Source organism: Balaenoptera musculus, chromosome 11, assembly GCF_009873245.2.
Source record: "Balaenoptera musculus isolate JJ_BM4_2016_0621 chromosome 11, mBalMus1.pri.v3, whole genome shotgun sequence".
NCBI lineage: Eukaryota > Metazoa > Chordata > Mammalia > Artiodactyla > Balaenopteridae > Balaenoptera > Balaenoptera musculus.
This window is the reverse complement of record NC_045795.1, coordinates 97,933,229-97,955,789: the sequence shown is the minus strand read 5'-3', so window position 1 is coordinate 97,955,789 and position 22,561 is coordinate 97,933,229. Positions and strand designations below refer to the sequence as shown.

General features: G+C 50.8%; 1 protein-coding gene across 4 annotated transcripts in view; it reads right to left on the bottom strand.

The window, feature by feature from the left end:
* Positions 1-2,482: 2,482 nt before the first annotated feature.
* SLC6A1 (solute carrier family 6 member 1) overlaps positions 2,483-22,561 on the bottom strand; it is a 45,006-nt gene continuing 24,927 nt past the window's right edge. For 2 of the 4 annotated variants that reach the window (XM_036869965.1, XM_036869964.1), the window contains exons 2-16: positions 20,202-20,264; positions 18,663-18,992; positions 18,108-18,239; positions 17,540-17,640; positions 16,659-16,768; positions 16,125-16,257; positions 12,988-13,122; positions 12,647-12,750; positions 12,272-12,396; positions 10,907-11,019; positions 10,421-10,552; positions 9,470-9,572; positions 8,220-8,320; positions 7,180-7,347; positions 2,483-4,843 (exon numbers count right to left, since the gene is read on the bottom strand). In XM_036869965.1, the coding sequence (XP_036725860.1) occupies positions 4,739-4,843; positions 7,180-7,347; positions 8,220-8,320; positions 9,470-9,572; positions 10,421-10,552; positions 10,907-11,019; positions 12,272-12,396; positions 12,647-12,750; positions 12,988-13,122; positions 16,125-16,257; positions 16,659-16,768; positions 17,540-17,640; positions 18,108-18,239; positions 18,663-18,900 (1,800 nt within the window). In that variant the 5' untranslated portion in view covers positions 18,901-18,992; positions 20,202-20,264 and the 3' untranslated portion in view covers positions 2,483-4,738. Of the gene's footprint in view, positions 4,844-7,179; positions 7,348-8,153; positions 8,321-9,469; positions 9,573-10,420; positions 10,553-10,906; positions 11,020-12,271; positions 12,397-12,646; positions 12,751-12,987; positions 13,123-16,124; positions 16,258-16,658; positions 16,769-17,539; positions 17,641-18,107; positions 18,240-18,662; positions 18,993-20,201; positions 20,265-22,561 lie in introns of those variants that run through there. The other 2 variants (XM_036869966.1, XM_036869967.1) reach the window with 2 other exon arrangements.

Genomic DNA, 22,561 nt, shown 5'->3' with positions numbered 1-22,561 from the left:
CCTTCACCCCTGAATATTTCCTAAAAGCAAGGACATTCTCTTACATATCCACAATGCATTGATCAAAATCAGGAAATTAACACTGATAAAATATTATTATCTAATCTACATATCTTATTCAAATCTCACCTAGTGTCCCACTAATGCCCTTTATAACAAAAGAAAAAAAGTTTTTTTCCTCTGGCCCAGTGTCTAATTCAGGATCAGGCATTGCATTCAGTTGTCATATCTCCTTCATCTGAAACTCTTCCACTTTGTCTTTTATGACCTTGACATTTTTTAAGAGCATAGGTCGGTTGTTTTGTAAAATGTCCCTCAATTTGGGTTCCTGGATTCTTTTCAACAGTGTTTCTTGATGTGATTAGCTACCAACTTTCTCCATCAGAAAGGCTTGGAGTGCTTTTTAGAAGGCAATTCGTGAGCCCCGGCCCAGACTTCCTGCATCAGAATGTTTGAGATGGGGCTGGTGCCTTGTGCATTTCTCTGCCCAAGTAGACTGCTGTGGTGTCCAGTCCTGTGACTTAGAGCTGTGTGGCCTTGGGGGAGTTGCTGTCCCTCTCTGAGCCTTAGCATACTCATCTATAAATGGAAATAATAGCCTGCACCTTTTTGCAAGTTGGTGGTGGGGAGTTAACAGCATTCCAGGAGAAAGTGCTGGGCAGGTAGAAGGCCTTCAGAAATGTAGACATCCTTTCCTTGTCCCTGCACTCCTGGAGAACCGCTGAGGGGAGTGCAGCTGGCTAGCGGTCTCCAGCTGCAGCTGTAGCATTTGCACAAGTCCACCTTCCCCTGGCAGCCCGGTCAGGACCCAGCATGGTGGAGGTGCTGTGGCCTGGGCACTTCTCCATGTGGGGCTCCTTTCATGACAGCCGTGGCACTGGGGCTGTCCTTTGGTCTGGCTGACACCATCCCAGCCCTGCCCCATAGCCTGAGGCTCTTCCTACTCAAGCCTCCTTCCGTCTCTCTCTCCTGGCACAGGTGCCCGAGTGTTTCCCTGCTGGCTCCTGCCCTTTCTCCTCTGTACCATTTAAAGACATTTACCTCCCCCCTCAAATCTCTTGCACTTCTAGCTCCGTCTTTGGTGTCTTCTTCTTTCAGACCTGAGCGGACCCAAACCTCAAGGAAAACACCAACAAATCCCCTTGAAAACATCAGGCGACACCTCCAGCAAGCAGGTCTCCGGAGCCCCTCATTTCTCCTTAGTCGGTGTTATGATGTTATTGTCTTCATCGTGGCTGGGCTCCCCACTCCGTGTCCCCATTAGCATTTTGTTTAGCACAAGAAGACTTTCCTTCAAGAGCAAAATGTTCACAGTCCTTAACTGTATGTGCATCATGATGAGATGTTGTCAGTAAATTGTCCTCCTCCACACTGGCAAGCCCACGTGGCTTTGTGGTTTTTTTAAAAATACCGTTTGTTATGTATTTCCCATTATGAAAGGTAATAGCCACATTTGTGGCACAGACAGGAGGTGGTGGATATTGGAGCCGGTGCACACAAAAAACGGAAACGGGAAGGGAGCCAGAGCAGGGGTGAGGCCAGGGCATGAGCGTGAGAGCGTCGACACGTCATGGGGGTGTCTTGACGGTCAGATGAGAAAATGCTTGGGAGGAGTTGGTGCAGGGCCTGCTGCTTAGTGGAACCACGATGGATCTGTTATCATCATCACTGTTGTGACCATCCCTACGGCCAACCGCCCACAGGGCAGCTCTCCCAAGCAGCCCCACAACAGCTCAGTGAGCCTGAGGCGTGTCCCGGGGGAGGGTCTATGAGGACCACAAAAGGGATGGTTTGCCAGGACCGAGAGGGGAGTAATCTGCTGGCGCTATCGTGGGCGCTCACAAAGCCGGTCATCAGAATGACCCCATCTGAGCATTGATGTGTACCAGGCCCGCTCCTACCTCTTCTGCCCACCTGGTTAGTGACTTTCCTCTGATCTCCCGACTCTCTCTTTCAGACCCTTACTTCCTACCTTCTCCCACAACTGTATAAGGCTTGTTCCTCTAATAAACCCCTTATTCCATAATACTCATAGTGGTTCTGCTTCCCAGACTGAACCTTGACGGACAGACTTAAGGTGGCAACATGTCAAAAACTGGTGAACCTGGGTGACTGTTGAACTTTTCTTACAACTTCTCTGTAGAATTCAAATTTTAAATAAGATTTTAAAATTAAATATTTTGAGGAATGAGTCACGAGGGAGCAAATGTTGTTAACTCAATGTGGTTCTATTATCCTAGTTTTAGACCTTCATTTAGTTGACCACATTTAAGTTTCTTACAACAGTGAAAGCACCTCTCTTCTGTGGCTCAGAATCATTTTCTATCCACTCATTCCAAGACTTCCGGGGAAGTCCAGTTCCATGTCCCTGGATTTTGAGCCCAAATCTCTCTCTGTTGGGGAAAAATGTTTTGTGTGTATCTATCGTTGTTTTGATGAAAGAGCCTATTGTGACCCCCACCCCAAAGAATTGAAGGTCTGCCATTGTATATCATAGAACCTTTATTATTTTTCCTCTATATTCTTAGAAACGTACATAACGCCCGTGCTCTAGTTATAACACCATTTATAGACATTTAAAATGCATCTTCATGTATAAATATTTTACATTTGGTCCATAGAACAGATAATTTTACTAAATAATACTGTAATTTTTTTTTAAAACAGGCTCTGTATATAGTTTGAATATGTATATATTACATATATTTTTTTAATATAGAGATAGATTTACTTGGTGTTCTGAGAATAAATCCTTATTGCAAAAAAAAGCATATATGATAATACAATATCTTTCCCTCCCCAGGGCAAATACTAAAAAAAGTTACACATATTCACAGTTCTCACAGTAACTGTACGACACATAATATTGTGCTATGTAAGTAGGTTTGGATGGAAATCAGTTAAGGGATTTCTTGCCAAACATCTCACTTAGATTTGATTACAAACATTAAATACGCTGCATTTGTCTTCGAAAGACTTGTTCTTAGTTTCAGAATGAAGAACAAAGAGAAAGTTCAAAGTCTTCCTGCCCTTATTCTAAAGGAATTCACACAAAGGATGCGGGGTGGGACCATGAGACACAGTGAAGGGTTCCTTTTGTTCTAAACCCTATAATTTAACAATACATATGCATTTTGATCCTGGATTCACCAGTTGGCATTTGGGATGCCTTAGTAATGAGACTATTTTACAGATGACTTCAGGAAAAGCTTTTAGATTTCCTACACAATATCAAATGAGACCCAATGTACCACGCGTGAGGATGAATGTACATATGTGTGCATTTATATGTGTACGCAGACTTTTTGTTTTTTCTCTACAAGAATGTACTTAATATTCTGAGGGTAATACCTTATTGCAAGAACTGGTATGCTGGTCGCGGATGACTTTTGGACACGGATGACAGATTAAAAAACCCACAGTCACAGTTATTTACCATAGTTATTAAGGATTAGTCGTAAAACACAACTCGTGAGTTAACTAGCTAAGGAGTACAGGGCACAACATACGATTTGCTACATGGGAACCCATGTTCCTGGCAAATGAGAAGCGCTGAGTTGCAAGAAACTGTCTTCACCCGATTTGCTGCCACCACTGTGGAGCCCAGTTCTGGAACGGAACAAATACTACTTCCCGACGAAGCAGCTTTCATCTCGGAAGCACTTGGCGGGGCAGGTCTGGATTAACACTAGCTCCTCAGTTACTGGGCTGGTAGATTTTAGTGGCAGTGAGGAGGTTCTCACTGGGGAACTTCAGAGAAGGGGAGAGAGCAGCAGCCTTGACTGGGGTTGCAGTGAGGGAGACATTTTAAGAAGGAGACAGAAAGATCACTGGATCCACTTTGCCTCAAGGACAGAGCCTCACTTTGATTTCCTCTGCAACTGTTCTGTGCTCTGCAAAGCCGGGCGGCCTAAGAGAAACTGGGGCTCCTGATTAGGGAATTTCCCCAGCGGGATCTGAGGTCCCCGGAATGGTGATAAAAAAATCAATTGTGCTTGTGGCAGTTTTCCGAGGAGCAGCGCCCATCGGGAATGATCGCTGTTGGGCCAGGCGCAATCAGAATGGCCTGGTGCGGAGCGGGGGGGCAGGGAAGCTTAGTGCAGAGATGCTCATTCCGCCGGGCGGCAGGGAAACAGGACACGGGGCGGAGTGCTTGAGAAAGCAGTTCTGGGAATACCGAAGGGGCTGGGGGTTGTCAAGCTGCCTCGGGAAGGAGAAAACCAAAAAATGAAAGAGCTCTGCTGGCTCTCTGCTCTTAAGAGTGAGCTCTCCCTGGAAATGTCCGTTATACAAAATGCCCTTTTCATGTGCACAGAGCAGTGTTCCGACGGACCCGAACTCCTGCCAAGTCCGAGATAACAGTCATGGGTTTCGGCAGTAAGAGAACAGTCAGGAATACAACTAAAAGCCAGGAGTGTGCGGCCTCTCCGCATCACACTCGCTGGCGGGATAAAAATGATCTATCACAGCGGTCACACAGGCCGACTGCTTGATGCTGATGGGGCCCAGATTAAAAAGGTCACCAGCCCGCAGGTGCTGGAGCCATCGGGCATCTTCTTTGCCCACGGCGGGGCCCACGGGGGTGTGACTGTCCCCACCTCCCTCTCTTTGCATGGTGATGGTGTCTGGACTCGCCACTCGAGGTAGGTTGAGATAGACGGTATCTTCAGACATCAAGTGGTGGTCGTGTGCAGCCAGGGTGGGGTGAGAGTGTGGGTGGGCGAGCCGCCCTGCACCCCTAGATGTAGGCCTCTTTGCTGGCTGAGCTGCTGGCCTGGGGCTGCTCTGGACCATTCTCGGGGCGGACGATGTCTTCGCTGGGCTGGATCATGACCTGGATGCGCTGTGGACAGCGGGAGGATTCAGGCTGGGATGGAAGGAGGCTGGCCTCTCGTTGGCCCACCCTCTTCTCAAGTCTCCCCTGTTTGTTCTGCCTGCGAGGTGCTCCCAGGTGCCAGCCCCCTCCTGCACACCTTCCAAAGCTCCCCTGGGCCACACCCACTCCCTCTCACTTGGGTCATTGCAGTAACTGCCCCCGGCCCTCCACTTCCATTCTAGCCCCTCATCCCCTTCATTCTATTCTCAACACCCCAGCCAGAGGGGTTATGTGAAAACAGAAGTCAGATCACATCCCTCTGTTCCTCAGGACCCCACAGTGGCTCCCGTTTCACCAAAGTCCTACAAGGCCCCACAGGATCTGGCGCCCATCACCGCAGACCTCAGTGTTCTCCCCTCACCCCCTTGCTCACTACCCTGCAGCCACACTGCCCTCCTCACTGCCCCTCACAAGCACCAAGCAAGCACCTGTCCCAGGGCCTTTGCACTTGCCGTACCCTCCTCCAGGGACATCCCTCCTTCCAGACAGTGACACAGCTTGGTCTCTATCTCCTTAGGTCTTGGCTCAGCGTTATCACCTCAGCAAGGGCTTGCCCAGCACCCCCTACACCCTCTTTCTCCATATTCGTCATCCCCATCAAATGTGACTTTATTTTGTTAATTGCTGATCTTCCCCTCTCAGAATGTAAGGTCCATGAGGGTGGGACTTTTGCTCATGGCTGTGTTCCCAGCACTGACAATAGTGTCTGGCACATAGCAGGTGTTCAATGCATGTTTGCTGAAGGGGTGCAACCCCCCCACCTTCTCTGCACACACCCCCTGCCATCCTGCCCCATCACCGCACTGTCCTCAGACGAGTCTTCCCTTTCCCACCGCTGGGCCTTTGCACAGGCTCTGCTCCCTTCCACAAATGCACCCCTTCTGCCTCTCTGCCACTCTAAGACCTGACTACCTTTTGAGACACAGCAGCGAATCATGGTAAACAAAAGTGTTGGACCTGGAGTTGGAAGAAAGGGCTGTAAGGCCCCAGCTCTGCTAACACCTGACTGCAAGGGATGGGGAAGCAGCTTCCCCAGCCGGCGCCTCACGTGCTCTTTCTGTGAAGGGAGGAGGCTGGCCCAGCAAGTCGGGGGGCTGCGCACAATACACCACCCCTATGATGCTGACCTTACAGACCCTCCTTCTGGCTCTGAGTGTGTCTGGCAGGGACATCTTGGTGGGGAATAAGGCTGAGAGGCACAGATTTAGGTCCTCCCAGCTGTGGCCTTCCACACCTCCTCAGTGAAATCTCCCCAGGCTACACTTACTTCATCAATGTCTCACCACCTGGACCTCCAGCACTGCCTTGTTTCACTCAAGAATTCAATATAATTTAACAAAGAGCTGACGTGGACCTCGCATGTGCCCGTGGGCCCCTGCTGGGGGCAGCGTGCCTTACATGAGGTCTAGAGTTAAGCTCTTAACACATCTGATCCCACCCTTCATCTGCTCTGAAGCCACAACGGCTCCCCATTTGCCGTTGGATAAACTCAGGATAAAGTCCAAAGTTCTTGTCCTGATTTTCAAAGCCCTTCATGATCTGGTCCAGCCTTCTTACATTCCCAGCCTCATGTCTTATCACCTCCCTGCACCCCTCCCCACTCTACCCTCCAGCCACACTGATCAGTTTATACCCCTGGGACTTTGCACATGCTTCCCATCCCCTTCCAGGAACATTCTCTCTGCTTCTACGTTTATTATTTATTTATTTATTTTTTAATTGAAGTAGAGTTGATTTTATGTGTACAGCACAGTGATTCGGTTTTATTTATATATATATGTATATTCATATATATATATATACACACACACACACACACACACATTCTTTTTCAAATTCTTTTCCCGTGTAGGTTATTACAAAATATTGAGTATAGTTCCCTGTGTTATAGTATGTCCTTGTTGTTTATCTATTTTATATATAGTAGCATGTATATGTTAATCTCAACCTCCTAATTTACCTCCCTTTGGTAACCATAAGTTTGTTTTCTATGTCTGTAAGTCTACTTCTGTCTTGTAAATAACTTCATTTGTATCTTTTTTTTTCCCCTGCTTCTACTTTTAAGTCTGGCTCGTCCTTAGTCCTCTTCTTTGCTGTCCTCTCTTTGGGAAGCCTTCTCTAACCCTCCACAATGCAGGAGAATGTCTCCCTGGTCCACCCCAATCGTGACCTCTGACACTCTACTTTCACTGGCTATCAACTTGTCTATCTCCCCAAATAGACTGTGCTCCACGAGGGTAGGCGTGGTGCCCAACACAGCGGGGAAGGGGCCCAGCGACAAGAAGGGTGAAGAAGGGACTTACCTGCTTCAGGGAGCCCTTTAAGGTGAGGAACATGTAGGCCATGTACCCGGGGATGAGGACCATGGAAGACAGGGCCATGAGCCAGCCCACACCCTGGCCCCACTTGGGAAAAACGTAGCTTCCCATGGTGAGAGGGGTCATCTGCACAGCACTGAAAATGAACACACCCTGGGGAGGGACAGGAGAGAGGAGGGGGGCAGGCAGTCACCCAGACTGGACTCCCAAGGCCCCTCCCTAGACCCTGCAGCTGATAGGTCCACTGCCCTCCACCCCTGCCCTGGGGCTGACCCTCACAGGGGCCCAGCATCTTGGGAATCCTGCACCCAAGGCCACTGCTAGGACATAAGGCGCCTTTGTGTATAACAGAAGAAGCCACTGTTTCTGGGAGGACCAACAGAAAAAGGTGCCTCCTCTGTGGCAACCAATAGAAAAGGGCATCCCTTCTGGGAGAGCCAATATGAAGAAGGTGCCCTCTCTGGAAGGACCAATAGCAAAAGGTAGCTTCTCCGGGAGGACCAATAGAAAAAGGCATCCCCTCCTCCACGTTAACCAGTTTGTCAAGCAGAACAAGGGTGGGAGGTCGCCCCCAGTCGGCCACTGGCTGAGTGTCCCTGTGCAGGACACAATATATGCAGTGGCCCAGCCCCACTGCAAGGACCTGGGCAGCCCCTCCCAGGCCTGCTCATGCCTCGGCTTCCCCTTGCAGGAGGAAATAAGGGATGCTGAGGATAAGAGGCCTCTCCGTGTGACTGGTTTGGCTTCAGAATCAGGTTTGAGCGCACCAGCCCACTGGGTGATGCTGGCTGGTGAGCCCCAGTCCGACAGCAGTGAAGTGGGGCAATAATGCCTATTGTGCTGATGTTTGAGGATGCTGCAGCATGTCTGGTACCATGCAGGGCACAGAGTAGATGCTCAGCACAAATGAGAGAATAGTATTACTAGGGAACAGAGGTCTGTGGGCTTCTTCCACCTGCCTTTGGCTCCAGAAGTTTCTCTCTGGACCTGAGTCACCCCAGGGCCCGGTCTGGCCCTGCCCTTACCGCCACAATGATGGGGGTGAAGAAGGACCAGCAGAGCTTCCACCAGATACAGGGCCTGGAGCCAACCATCTCTTGGATGTTGTCATAGAATCGGTTGACACCTGTGACAATTGGAGCAAGAGCAGGAGGGATGAGCGAGCTGTGGGGGCTGCAGGCTCAAGGCACTGACCTGCTGTTTTCTCACAGTGTGACCACGGGCAAGTCACCTAACCTCTCTGAGCCTCAGTTTCCTCATCTGTAACATGGGGCTAATGCTCTGGGGTGGGGGTGGGGGTCCTTATTAGCTAAGTATTCAATAACCAAATCCCCCAGCAAATGAGTCGTATGGGAAAGCAAGTCACCTGAATGTGAAAACATCCACCAACAAAAAGATGTACTTACAAAAAGCACCCCCGTCACTCTCAGTGTCCCTCCCACCCAACATCTCTCCCAGCCATTCCTTCAAAGCTTTGCTGGGCAGGGGCGGTTTTCCCTGCTGATCTGATGCATAAGCAACTGGTGATAGATTGCAAATTGCAAAGAAGAACTGCCAATCTTGCAAAAAACAAAAACAAAAAAACACTGCAGATGTCCTGAAGTTCATGAGAGTGACACTGGGCACTGGGCACTGCTCAGATTATCAGCAAAGTCACTGACAGTGAGGACCTGACAGCACTAGACCAGTTAGAAAGCAAGAAGAAAATGATGAGGAGGGTGAGGTGGCAGGACTGCAAACAACATACACAGAATACCAAGGACCCAGAGGGACCCTGGAGAACACTTCTTCCAAAAACACCATCTTGCTGTGACAACCGAAGTGCCCGGAAGGACAGCCTTTTCACTATCACGCAGTTGGGTCTGGAAACTTAGGCCACAAAATCAACAAATAAAAATCATCATGTCCTACATTCTAAGATAGTGCATACTTTTAATTATAGCCTAGCTTTTAAAAAATATTTAACTTTAGAACTTTTTTATAGTTTGTTTCCTTTTTCTAGATAAAATCTCAAACAAGTCTTTTATGGCAAAATTTATGAAGAAATTTTGACTCCCATTTTAAATGAGTTTATTTAACTCTTCTTCTTACGGTATCTTCTAAACACGGGACGTCCTGTGCTAACTTCATCGAACTGCAGTGAGGACCAAATAAATTAATGTATGGAGAGGGCCTGGTGTTCAAGTCGTATTTGCTGAATGATGACTGAAGAAAGGGATGAATGAATGAATGAACAAATGAACGAGGGAGGGAGGGAGGAGGGGTTGGTGCTTACCATAAAACCAGGAAATGGAGACACATTCAAAGAACACGAGGAACAGCAGGCTCATGCCGCTGGCGGAGTAGTAATCAAAGAGTTTGAAGACATAAATGCCCCCCTGCGAAAGCAAAAGAGGTGAGAGAGGGTCCACTTCCCCTGGGGACCAGGGCATTCAGTTCACGGTCAACACAGGCTGTGTAGGTTGGGATTAGGCTACACTGCAGCAAGAAGCCTTGAGGGTAGATTAGAGGAAGCACAGAGGTCTTTGTGACCCTGCAAGGATGTGGGCATGGACTCTGGGGACTGGGAAGAAAATGCCCAGGTGGCGGAGGGAAATGCCCCATTTCTGGGAGGGCTGGAGGGTAGAAAGAGGAGCTGGTCATCCGAGCCATCTGTTCACAATGTTAAACCAGTCATGTCTCTCTCCATAAGCTCTTCCATAGCTTAAATAAGACTGTAATGTAATATATAAAATGTAAAGAGATATAAAGTAAAATAAAATAAAATAAAATCCAAATGCCCGCCCTGGAAGGTCCTGCATGATCTGGTTCTGCATCCACTACTTACTCTCCCACTCCCTCTGTTGCTACCACGCTGGCCTTGTTTCTGTCCCTCAAGCTTGCCAAGCCCATTCCCACCCCAGGGCCTTTGCACCTGCTGTGCTTTCCTCCCCTAGCTAGATCTTCCCCTGGCTGGCTCTTCCTCGCCATGTGAGTTCCAGCTCAAATGTCACTTCCTCAGAGGGACTGCCCTGACTACTCTGTCCAAGGCACTGTCCTTCCCACCCCTGCTATTCATGCTCTGTCCCACTATCCTCTGTTCTTCGTGACATTTAATGATCTAATTTGCATGTCAGTCTTGTCCACCAAAATGAAAGGTGGGATGGGACAAGGCTGGGGCACAGAGGGCCTGGGAGTGGCCCCGGGCAGGCAGCAGCAGAGATGTGCCAGGTGCTGACGCGCTCACCTGGGTGATGTTAGACAGGCCGATCAGGTAGGAGACGATGCAGACGGCGGCGATGAAGAGCTCCCTGCGGTTGCGGAGCAGCCTGGGGTACTCGTCCACCAGGGCAGTGATGAAGCCTTCCACTGTGCAGAACTGCGGGGGGTGGAGGTCAGCCACCCCAGGCAGCCCCAGCCCCACCCACCCAAAGCCTCACCCTGTGGGGACGGCAGGGCCAGGGGAAACCTGGGTTCCAGGCCTGACTCTCCCTCTGCCTCCCTCTGTGACCTCAGGAGAATCCCTTCCCCCTGGGCATCCATTTCCCCATCTGGAAAATGGGGAAGGTAGCTGAGCTGATCCCTGAAGTCTCATGTGGTAGAACATCCTAGGGGTTTGAAACTCTTGGCCAGTTTCTAGGGGGCCTAAGACAATGGGTTCCTCTCCCTGCTTGGTCCTGGACCAGTGAGGCTGGGTGGGGGCTCCTCAAGGTGCCAGGGAGGGCATCCTCACCTGGCTGTCAATGCCCAGCATGAGCAGCATGGAGAAGAAGAGGATGGCCCAGAGGGGAGAGATGGGCAGCTGTGTCACCGCCTCCGGATATGCCAGGAATGCCAGCCCAGGGCCTGTGGCAGGAAGGGCAGAAGAGGAAAAAATACAAGGCGCCAAGCACCTGCGGCATCCCCAGCGCACCCACTTCCTAAGCTTTATTTCATCTCATCTTCAGAGTAAACGTTTCGGTGAGTGTTATCAGCCTCCTTTTCCAGACAAGGAAACAGTTGCGGGGAGGGGCTGAGGAAGGGGGAAGCAGGAGGCTACAGAGTTGGGTTCAGAGGCAAGGGGACCAGTGAGATAAGAGGAGGGATTGCAGTGGCCTGGCCAGCGGTGGGGACTGGGGACAGTGCAGGCGCAGACAGGGGGCCGGATGGAGAGATACTCAGAAGGCAGAGTGGGCAGGCCCTGGTTTTGGCTGGTTTGCGAGGGAAGGTGAGGGAAGACGAAGGAAGGGTCCAGGATGATGCTGGGGGTCTGGCCTGGGCACTAGACACTGGAACCCTTTGCTACGATGGGAGAACAGGGTAGGAGAAGGCTTGAGGAGTTTGGGACACTGTGTTTGAGTGTCTGGGGGCGGGTATTCAGGAGATCAGGGAAAACTGTGGAAGAAGGAAAGAGACTGTAACCTCTCTGGGGTCTGGCTCTGGAAAGGGGGTTGGCTGGGAAGTTCCAGAGAAATGAGATGGTACGCTGCCCGTGCAGGGGAGAGCAAGCCCTTGGAGGGGAATGTTCCTTTCTGCACGACACGCCCAGCTCCCCACGACAGAGAAGGGACAGGTCACATTGCCTCCCTGAGCCTCTGCTGAGCACACAGTGGGTCCCCCGCGTTTGAGCAGGGAAGTGGGTGTGCCCGGGGCTGTCCTTGGACCCTGTGGCATGGATAACTGTGGAGAGCAGAGTGGGCACAGCCCACTCGGTGAGAAACTTTTTGGAAATGGGACAAAAGCACCGATGGGGGTGCTTTGAGTCACGATGGTGAAGGTGTCTGGGTTGGACCGAAGTTGATATCCCAGGGGGCAAGAGTAGGTCTGCTCCCCGCAGATGTCCAGGTTCGTGCTGGAGGTGCCAGCTCTGTTAATTTGGGTAGGTGACCTTGGTGAGTCTCGGTTTCCTCACCTATGAGATGAGGATAACAAGAGCACTGACCCCATAGTGTTGGGAAGATTCAGGGACACTGTCCATGTAAATGCTCAGGGCACTGCTGGCAGGTAGGGACACTCAACGCCAGCGAGCCACGGTGGTGATGACGGTGACAGCGATGAAGATCGCAAAGCCCGCGCGGGGTTAACCCCTCCCCCCAGCCCTCCCCAGTGTGATGCTGACCTGAGGCCGCCACATCAGCAATGGACCTCTTGGTGACATGGGCCATGAAGCCCACGATGGAGAAGATAACAAATCCTGCAAACATGCTGGTGCAGGAATTGATGCAGCAGACGATGATGGAGTCCCTGCAGAGAGGGAGGGGTGGGGTCAGGAAGGGTGGGGCTGGCGGGAAGGTGAGCTAGTGGGCTGTGGTTATCAAGGGGCCAGGCGGAAGAGGGTACCTGTGAGCCGAGCTACTGGTGTGCCCCCCCCCGCCCCCCCAGGGAAGGGGCGGAACCGGAAGAAGTGGCCAGAAGGTTTTGGCTCAGAGATGGGTGGAGTTGACTGGCCAGGGGAGGGGCGTGGTCTCGGAGGGGCGTGGCCGCGGGGAAGCACCTGTAGACGTTGTTGTGGAAAGAGTTGTAGCTGCCGAGAGCGATCAGGGATCCCAGGCCCAGCCCATAGGAGAAAAAGATCTGGGTAGCCGCATCCAGCCACACCTATAGGCAGAATGATTAAAAAAAAAAAAAAAAAGTCAAAATCATAATCATAGCCCGGAACGCCCCAGGGCCTTTTACACGTGCTAACCAGCTCTACCAGGCAGCAACCCCAGTTTACATAACGGGGTCCGAGAGGTGTGATAACTTATCCTAAAAGTGGTAAACGATGCCTCAGGACTCAGATGTGCTCTTAACCCAGCGCGGGGCGCTCCAGGACCAGGTCGGGAGGTCGCTCACCTCAGAGTCCGACAGCTTGCGGAAGTTGGGCGTGATGTAGAAGAGGATGCCCTCCTTGGCCCCGGGGAGCGTCACTCCGCGGAAGAACAGGATGATCAGCATGATGTAGGGATACGTGGCAGAGAAGTAGACCACCTGGGAGAAAAGGGGGCGAAGGGTTACGCCCCTTCCAGCGCACCCATGCTTTCCTTAACCACTTTACCTACATCCCTACCTGTTGTGGCTCTGGGCTTGGTTCCAATTCATCTTCCTCCAGGAAGCCTTCCTGGATTCCTAACCTGCTCCTCTTTGCCACTTTTCTGAAGCTGCTCCTTGGTGTCTGAATCAACCAGCTCAGCACCCATTTTTTCCCCTTTCCCTACCCTTCCTATTTTTTAATTTTTATTTAAAGTATTCAAATAATATATGTGGTGACAAGGAAATTTTTAAATTACACATGAATACACACACAAATTAAAGTTCCTTTCAACAGCCCGTAGAATACAAGTCACATGAGGGACAGGGCTTGTCGTGTTCACTTCTCTGTTTTCCCAGTGCCTAGAACAGTCCATGGTATATAGTAGACACTCAGTAACTGCTTGACAAATACATAAGTGAATGGATGTTAATATTTTAATGTTCTCTTTTGAGACTTTCCTTTGCATATATGATTACATTTTCTTACAAATGAGGTGCAAATTATATACTTGCCTTTTCATTTAACATGTTTAAAGTTAAAAAACACAGTACATACAGCTTGTTTCTTGTTTAGTTTACTGAATGCTGTTTTACTGTCTCATAACACTGTGATTTTTAATTATACAAAACAGTCCCTCAGGAGGTCCCACCACCCTTTTAAAAATTTCCCCTACTGTTATCCATTCAGGTTATTTCCAATTTTATGTGAGTCTCAATATTACTACACCGGACACCCTGTAGATAAAACTTTGTCTACAAAATTATTATACTATTCTCGAGAAAAATTCTTAGAAGTGGAACTACTGAGTAAAAAGGAATAAACTTCTCAAGGCTTTTTGATCCACATTGCCTAATTACCTCCCAGAAACTGAACTTCGTCCAGTACTACAGAGAGTGCCTTTCCCACAAAGGGGCCAGCACTGAGGATAATCACCTTACAAATTATTTTAAATTGATAATCAAGAGACTGACGTCACTGTCTGAAATGGCATTTCTTTGCTCACCAGTGTGAAAGAGCAACTTTCAAGTTCAATGACCTCTGTACCTCCAAGTCTGATGTGCCCCTACTTCCCGGTCAGCATGAATTGTTCTCTGGGTTAGTCTCATCTCCCTGACAACTCTGAGACTCTTCAGGCTTAGGAAAGGCAGCCACGATCCAGCAGAAAAACCACTGTACTTGGAATTAGGAAAAGGGGATTTAAAACCACCTGTGTCACCTACAAGCTGTGTGACACTGGGTCAATTTCTTATCCTCTCTGAACCTAGCTTTTCCTTGTCTGGGTACAATCAACCTTTTTGCTCAGAAAGGTTGGGTGTATGAGGACATACAACATGCTTAATCCATGTCATCTATGTCTTGCTCTTCACTGGGTCTTTGGCATGGAGCCAGGTATACAGTAGGACCTCAGTAAATGCTCATTGATAGACTGGTTGACTCACTCAAAAGATGCAGTGAGAGGGGCTCTACTCTCTGTCCCCAAGAAGTAGTCAGTCTCCTAAGGTAGCAGGAACTTTAGGTACCACCCACACATAATTATAATAGACACAATGTATTGAGTGCCGACTGTGTGGTAGGCATACGCTCTACATTCTATACAGACTGATTATCTCACTTAGTCTTCGAGACAACCCTGTAAGGCACTATTATTGTGACCATTTAGCAGATGAGGAAACTGAGGCTCGGAAAAGTGAAGTGACTTGCCCAAGTGCACACAGCTAGGGCCCAGGGGACTGACATTCAAGTTCAGCTCTGTCTCCTCCAAAGCCCTTGGGCCCTACATTCTTCTGCTACCTGTAGTTGGGCTGGGAGACACCTGTGCCCTCCTCCTGCTCGCCTAGCCTAGGGACAAAACAGAGATATTTGACAGCGGCCTTGGTTCTGAGAACCCGGTAGGTCCAAAGGTCCCACCTGACTGCAATTGGGCAGCTTTTCATTAGCTGGGTCCGTGCCCAAGTGTGTAATTCACTAAGGTTCTGTTTTGCTCGTTTCAGCTTCTTGGGCAGTCTAGACCTCCCTGTCTGATCCTGACTCAGTTCAATTCCTTTCTTTCCCTTACTTGCTCTAAGACCTCAGACAATACCCTTGCCCTCTGAGTTTCCTTCCGGTCCAGGCCAGTGAGAGACTTGGCCATCTTCTGTCCCCAGACTCCTGGGGTGGGGCTTGAAGACAGAAAGAGGTGGGGGTGAGGCCAGTCCCCACCTCACCCCCGATCTGATTGGCAATTTGATCCCCAGGTGTCCCCAGGCTGGACATCCCAGCTTGGCACGGCTCTGCCTTTGCCAAAAACAAAAACAAAAACAATAACAACTCCTTTTGCTAGCTTCTGATTTCTTTACAAAATCACCAGCTCATTTGATTCACATAACAAACCAATGGATAAGCAGTTATTGATCCCATTTTACAGGAGAGGAAACTGAGCTTCAGAGAGGCAAAGTGATTTGTTCCAGGTCACACAGCCACATAAATGGCCAAGATGGGCCAGAACTGTTTGAACACAGGGCCTGAGTATTTAACCATTAACCAATCCATCTCTATTACCTCCTCAAAGGCCGGGATGTAACTGTGCTCACCTCTGGATCACCTGCACCTAGAACAAAGCTTGGAACAGAGTAGATCTCAGGGATGGTTTGTCAAATGGTCCAGGAGCCACATTTGCCCTCCGCTTTGCGATGGCTCTGCCCGGCCCAGGGGAATCTCGCTCTCAAGGGACTCACCATGAGCCTGGCACTGCACTAAGAGCATGACTTGCAGTGTTTCCTTTAATCCTTAAAACTGCCCAGAAGGTAGGTAATGATATTATTCCTATTTTACAGGAAAGGAAACCGAGGCACAGAGAGATGAAGGCACCTGCTTAAGTCAAAGTTGGATGGGGTTCCTGGGAGCTATGGACTCCTCACCCAGAGCAGAGGTCCCTTTGTAGACCCGTCCCCCTTGGGTCCCCACTGTGCACACCTCTTACCTTTCCAGTCCAGCCAACACCCTTCCAGATACAGAAATACACAAGGATCCACGCGATGGCCAGGGTGATGGCCAGAGGCCAGCGGATCTGACCTGGCTTATCCAGCCCGTCTGTCATCTGATGCATGTTGCGCCTGGTGGAACATCGGAGGGAGGACAAAGTTACGTGGGGCTGGCGGGGGCTGGAGTGACCCGGGGGTGCCCAGGGTGTGATGCTGCTGATAGCTGTGATCACGGGGCTCCAAGAGCTGGGCGGGGACCATGGGCCTGTTACACTAATCGGGAGAAAATGCTATTTGCTCACGGGACCTGCCAGTGACTTAGTTCTGCCACCATGGCTGCTCACCTGGATGTCTGCAGCGGCCTCCCAGCAGGACCCCCACCCCCCTTCACTTCTGCTCTGTCCCCACTCCAGCCCCTTCTAATGTCTGATCATGTCACTTTCCTGCTTAAAATCTTGCAGTGAATAGCTCGCTGTTGTTCTCACTGGCCCTGAGTGATACACCACCACCCCTGGGGATGGCCCCGCACTCACTCCCAGAACTCCACCACGGCGCTGGTCATGGTGGTGGTGTTGACGATGCTGTAGTTCGAGAAGCAGCGGTCTGTGTTCCAGGGGTTGTCACACTGTTTCCACGGCAGCGTCTGCAAAGACACAGCGGCACAGATAAACCACATAAGCCCCCAAGAGCTGGCAACAGTGGTCCCAGCACATCCCGTGCATCCTCACGGTCCTCTGAGCCGCCTCACAGCCATTATCTCACCTCCCATTCCCAACAGCTCCAGATGCAGGTCATGTTGTGATCCCCATTTTAGAGATCAGAGAGGGGCAGCAACTTGCTCAAGATCACACAGCTCCTACGTGTCAGGGCTGAAATTTGAACCTCAGCCTTTTCACTCTGAAAACCAGCTCTCTGAGCTGTACCATAAGGTCTCCTGTGTCCACCCTGGGGCCACTTCCCAGCTACGTGACCTTGGCTAAGTGACCGTGCCCGTCTGAGCCCATGCACGATGAAGTTAACCGTGAACACTTACAGTGCTTGTTCTTTGCTGGGTATGGTTCTAAGCACTTTACACATATTACTCCTTAATCCTCACACAACCGTATGAGGTGAGGTGAGTTCTAGCTTAAGCCCCATCTTATAAATGAGGGCACTGTGGCTCAGAGAGGTTAAGTCTCTTTCCTGAAGCGGCACAGTTGGTATAGACTAGGGTCAGGATTTGAACCCAGGCTGTCTGGGTCCATGTAATATGGGCGAATGGTGCTATGACGAGGACACAAGGGCTGCTGAAGACAAACCACGCCCGCCACCCGGAGGAATGGCCCTGTCGGCAGAACGGTGGTCCCAGTGGAGGGAGGGTGGGGTCTGGGTCTGGCTCCTTCTGGGGGGGCGGGCGGTCCAAGGGGCCACTCACTGTGGTGAAGGAATTGTACAGGTAGTAGATGGCCCAAGAGATGATGACAATGTAGTAGATGTTCAGCCAGAACGACAGCACAGCAGCGGCCAGGCCCACACCTGGGACCAGACACATCATCATGACCTTCATTTAATACAGTGATAGTAATAACCATCCCAGCTCCTGTCATTGTTGTCATTTTCCAGGACATCTACAGTGTCACTGGACCTTGGAGAGAAGCAGGGACTTGGCTAAGGCCACACACACATGGCAAGTGAGGGAGCCAGGACTTGGTCTGGGGCCCAGCACAGACTGGTTGCAGGGCGGGCTGGGGCCTTGGCTTGCCAGGCAAGCACGACCCGCCACGTGTCCACCCGAGTGTCCGTCAGGCACTGAGCAAGGAAGCAAAGAAAGTCGCGCCCAGCCCCTGCTGGGGAAATGAGCTCACAGGACAGGGCGGGCTGACGTGCGTGCGGGGCCTCTGGACTGGGTCCTCCTCTGACCAGCATTGCCATGGGTCACCTGGCCCCTGCAAGGGCTCCCTGCTGCTCAGACGGGACCCAACAGCTCCACTCTGCACACTCACCCTTGAACATGGGGGCCAGCTTCCACACCCCCAGGCCCCCGATGGACGTGTACTGGCCCAGGGAGCACTCCAGCAGGAAGAGCGGAACCCCCGCAAAGATGAGCGTCAGGAAGTAGGGGATCAGGAAGGCCCCTGCGGGGTCGAGAAGAGAGATGCTCGTGGCCTTGGGCTTTGAGAAACCCGGTCGGTCAGAGAGAGCATCACAGCGGGGCGTTCTGGGGCCCCTGCCACGATTTCATTATATTCTGCCTTAAAAGCAGCACCCAAAGCCAAAGTGAGGCCCGAGGACGTCCTTTGCTCAAGACCCATGCCCTGCACTTTGCAGAATGAAGACGGGAACGTTTTGGCATCATTAACAGAGGACTACTGCCCTTTGGGAATCCTTTGGAAAAGGACAAGCAGCAGGAGGTGGGGCCTGGCACTCCCATTGGAGTCTTTAGGGGACCCATTTCCCCAAGGTCACCCCAGAAAATGCCTAAGCAGGACACTCTCCGTGCGTGTGTGTCGGGAGGGGGGGTTGCAGACCCAGCAGGAGGTTGCCAGGACAGCACCTACCGCCACCGTTTTTCCCGCAGAGATATGGGAACCTCCAGACGTTGCCCAGCCCGATGGCGTAGCCCACGCAGGACATGAGGAAGTCGAAGCGGCCCTTCCATGTGTCCCGGTCTGGAAGGTCCGCCGTCTTTTTCTGCACCTTGACCACCAGGGTTTTGGGCTTGTCATTGGCCACGGGGACCTCGCTGACCTCTGTGGAGATCTGCCCATCGGCCACCTTGCTGCCATTGGTCGCCATGTCTCGGAGTTTGGACGCAGGGGTCCTGGCAGACGGACGTGCGACGTCAGCCCTGGTCCACGTGGACAGCAGTTTTGCGGCTCAAGGTCACCCTAGGAGAACAGAGGGATAGTGTGACAGGCACTGAAGGTGTTAAGATCCTGGAGTCACCCCAAAATAACAAAACAAAATAACCCACAAACCAAGGGACAAAGAGGGCTCTCCCTCTTTTTCCTGCCAGCTCCTGCTCCAGGAGGAAGGAAGATGCCTTTTGTTTCCAAGGTCAGCGTGTGAGAATGTGGTCTTGACGTCTCCTGGGCTAGCATCAACGCTGGCCATCTGTGTCACGTGCCCTCCGTTATGTGTCCAGGTCAGAGAGTAGCCCCAGGCAACCAAAATTCCAAACAGAAATATTATGTGCACTTCATCTTTGCCTCCCAGGATGCAATTGGCAGATTTTCCATTCCCTGAGGCCATAATAGCCAAGGCAGGGTAAGCAATGCAGGATTTTCCTGTGAGGCTGAATAGGGAGGTGTCCTGGCTGCAGGGGTAGGTGAAGGCGGTATGTGAGCACAGTCTCTGATCGTGATCAAAGTCCTCTTTGCCACTTTGGAGCTGTGTGACTTTGAGTAAGCTTCTTAACCTCTCTGGGCCTCACTCTCCCTATCTTCTAATTTGAGGATGATCGTAGTAGACCCCTTATCGGGCTGTTGTTCTTCACTTAGTGAGCACCCAGTGGCTGCAAACAGTGAGGATCTGCTACTATTTCACCAGCAGTCCCCAAGCCTGGCTGTGTTTCCAAGTCATTTAGGAAGCTCTACAAAGACACAGGTCCCCAGGTCCCTCCCCAGATGTGCCACATCAGAATCTCTAGGAGACAGCCCCGGATCTATACTTTTAGCAAATCCCGATAAAGGAGATTCTTAGGCCGGGAGCCCAGCCCAGCCCTCAGGCAAGGAAGGACTACCAGCTTGGATGACCTCTCTGACCCTCGGTCTCCCCGAGATGTTCTACCTACGTTCTGCACCCTTCTTACCTCTTTAGTTGCAGAGGCAGCATGGGGTAGAAGACAGCATATGACATTGGATCAGACCTGTCCTGGATTCAAATCTCCAGTCCACCTTTTACCAGCAGAGTGACCCTAAGTACTACTCTTGATTTCTCTGGCCTCAGTTTTTCCACCTATAAAATGGGGGGAATCCTATCTGGCTTGTAGAATTATGGCCAAAATAAACTTTAATGGCTGTGAGGGTGCTTTTCACCCAAATGGTTCAGAAAGGAACTCCATAGATGGTTGTTTTGATTTTGGTTGTTGATGTTACCTGATGGTTTTCTGTGCTGGGTCAGCTCCAGAGCAGCTCCCTCTGCAACCCCTGGGTGAGAGCCTGCAAAGCAGAGGACAGGAGGGACGTTGAACGGACAGACGGGCTGATGGCAGCCCTGGGCTGAGAGCAGCAGGGGTGCAGGAAGCCTGCCAGCATCTGAGCTGTGGATGGGCCACCCAGCAGGGGTGACCACAGCAAGTGCACACAGCAAGGTGCCAGTGCCCGGCGCTGGGAACATGCAGGAGTGGGCTTGCTGCCCTCGGGACAGTAGTGGGGGTGGGCATGAGGGTGACGTGAGGAAGACGTTCCATAATTTTACCAGAAGGAAAAGAGAAATCAAGAGAGGGGCTGCAGCTCCTCAGGGCCCTGTGGGGAGCCAATGAATGCAGCAGATATTTTTCTCCATCCTCCATGCAAACTTGCAGAAGTGTTGTCAAAGACCATGTACGAATATGGGAGAGAGTGAAGAAAGTAGGTTTCAAAACAGTTCATTTAGTGTGACTCCATTTTTGCCCCATCCCCCCAAAACTGTTCTTTAAAAAAAAAATCAAAACCTAAAATACCAGAAGGATATACCCTAAGACATTCACAGTGAATAGTTTCTAAGTGAGTTGTATTTTCTTCTTTGTGCTTTTCTGGATTTCTATAATGTTCCACATTAAAAAAAAATTAAAATACCAGAATAAACTTATGGAACCCTCAGAACAAACGGAGCACGTGAGCACTGTTCAGTGGGCTCTCAGGTGTAGGAGCTGAGGCAAAGCAACGTGTGGCGTGGGCCTGGCCCTGTCCCAGGGGCCCCTCCCCTCAGCTCTGCCCCACCTGGGGGCACCCTGTTTGCTGTGCACTCATCCCCCCACCACATGCAGTCCCCGTTACCAAACTCCACTGTCTCTTCCTAGAGTTCACAGAGGACCAGACCACCTTCGAATAATCCAAACTTTACCGCCAACCCTGCTTCTTGTTCTCAAGGATGGTCTCAGATGCCCATCTAGATCCTGGCCTGAGCAGGGGAACATCACAGGGAACTCCAGACCCGGGTAGGGTGACTGCCTCCTGACATCAGGAATGGCAGGAGACAGCCGATTCTATGTCCACCAGGGAATCTTGGGGACAGAGCAGCCTCAGGAAAGCGGGGAGAGGCTAAAGCAGACCCTCTTTTGGGGAGGAAGGGTCAACCATCAACTGTTAAGACAATGATGCCCTTAACTGTCTCCACGATTTAACCTTATGGGTACCAGCCTCCATATTTGTTCAAAATGATCCAACCACTTTGCACCAGGGCTGGTCACCTGACCCCGGCAAGTCACTCAAGCCTCCTTCCCTGGGAATCTGGCACAGGGCCGAGAAAGAAGGCAGTCTCTCCAGCGACTTGGAAACTCTGAGGCAGCCATCTTTTGCCCACCTTGTCCGCAGAGCAGCAGAGAGAGTTGGTCTGCTGAGGATGTAGGAAAGCAGAGATCAAATGACAAAGAGAGGGTCTTCAAGGCATTCTACTCTGCGGTTCCAGGCTTTCTTAAGACTGGCTACGTTCCTGCTCTCGGAGTTTACAAAGCACCCCCATGGTTGTAAAACAAATTCCCCATTTTTGCAGGTTGGGTCCAGGGTTCCTACTACAATCCTGAATCTCTGCACACACCCCTGTGTTCTGCAGCAACAGCAACTTCTGGCCTTCATTCTGGGTTTCCTTGTTGATTCTCAGGGAGACTCAAATCAAACGAAACTCTAAAATCTACTGGGCTTTGGAAACTGGTGTGTGCACTGGGCCACGGGATCATCTGACACCATTCAGAGAGAGAGGTAGCAAGATGGCAGGGCGTGTTGAGCCAGGTGGAACGGGCTGTGTATATCCTTTGAGGGAACCATTCAAGGTTGAGGGAGGAGAGCTCCGGCTCACCAGGAAGTTTATTCCGTCGTCTTCTCCATGAGTATATTGAAGCCCTCCGGAGAGATCAAAGAGGGTAGCTGCTCCAAAGAACTCACCACGAGGAAGACATATGTGCAATTTCCAGAACTAGGGAAAGTATTCAGATTCAGCCAAATGTCTGTAACTTCCCTATGAGGAGCCACACAACCACATGTGGAGTTTTCCAGGATCAAGAATGTAAAGCCAGGAGTTAATATAACTGATGCTTCTTTGAGGAATCAGACTGAGAAGGCCCTTCTTGCAAGGACCAGCCCAGGCCTAAATCAGACAGACCTTCGCTCCCTCCGACACTTAACGTTGGGCGAGTTATGTCACCTCTTTGATCCTCATCTGTAAAGTGGGGGGAAAATAATGCCTCCCTCCAAGGGTTGTGGGAAGATTAAATGAGACATGCCCGTAAAGCATGGGAAAGAACACCCGGCTCACAGCG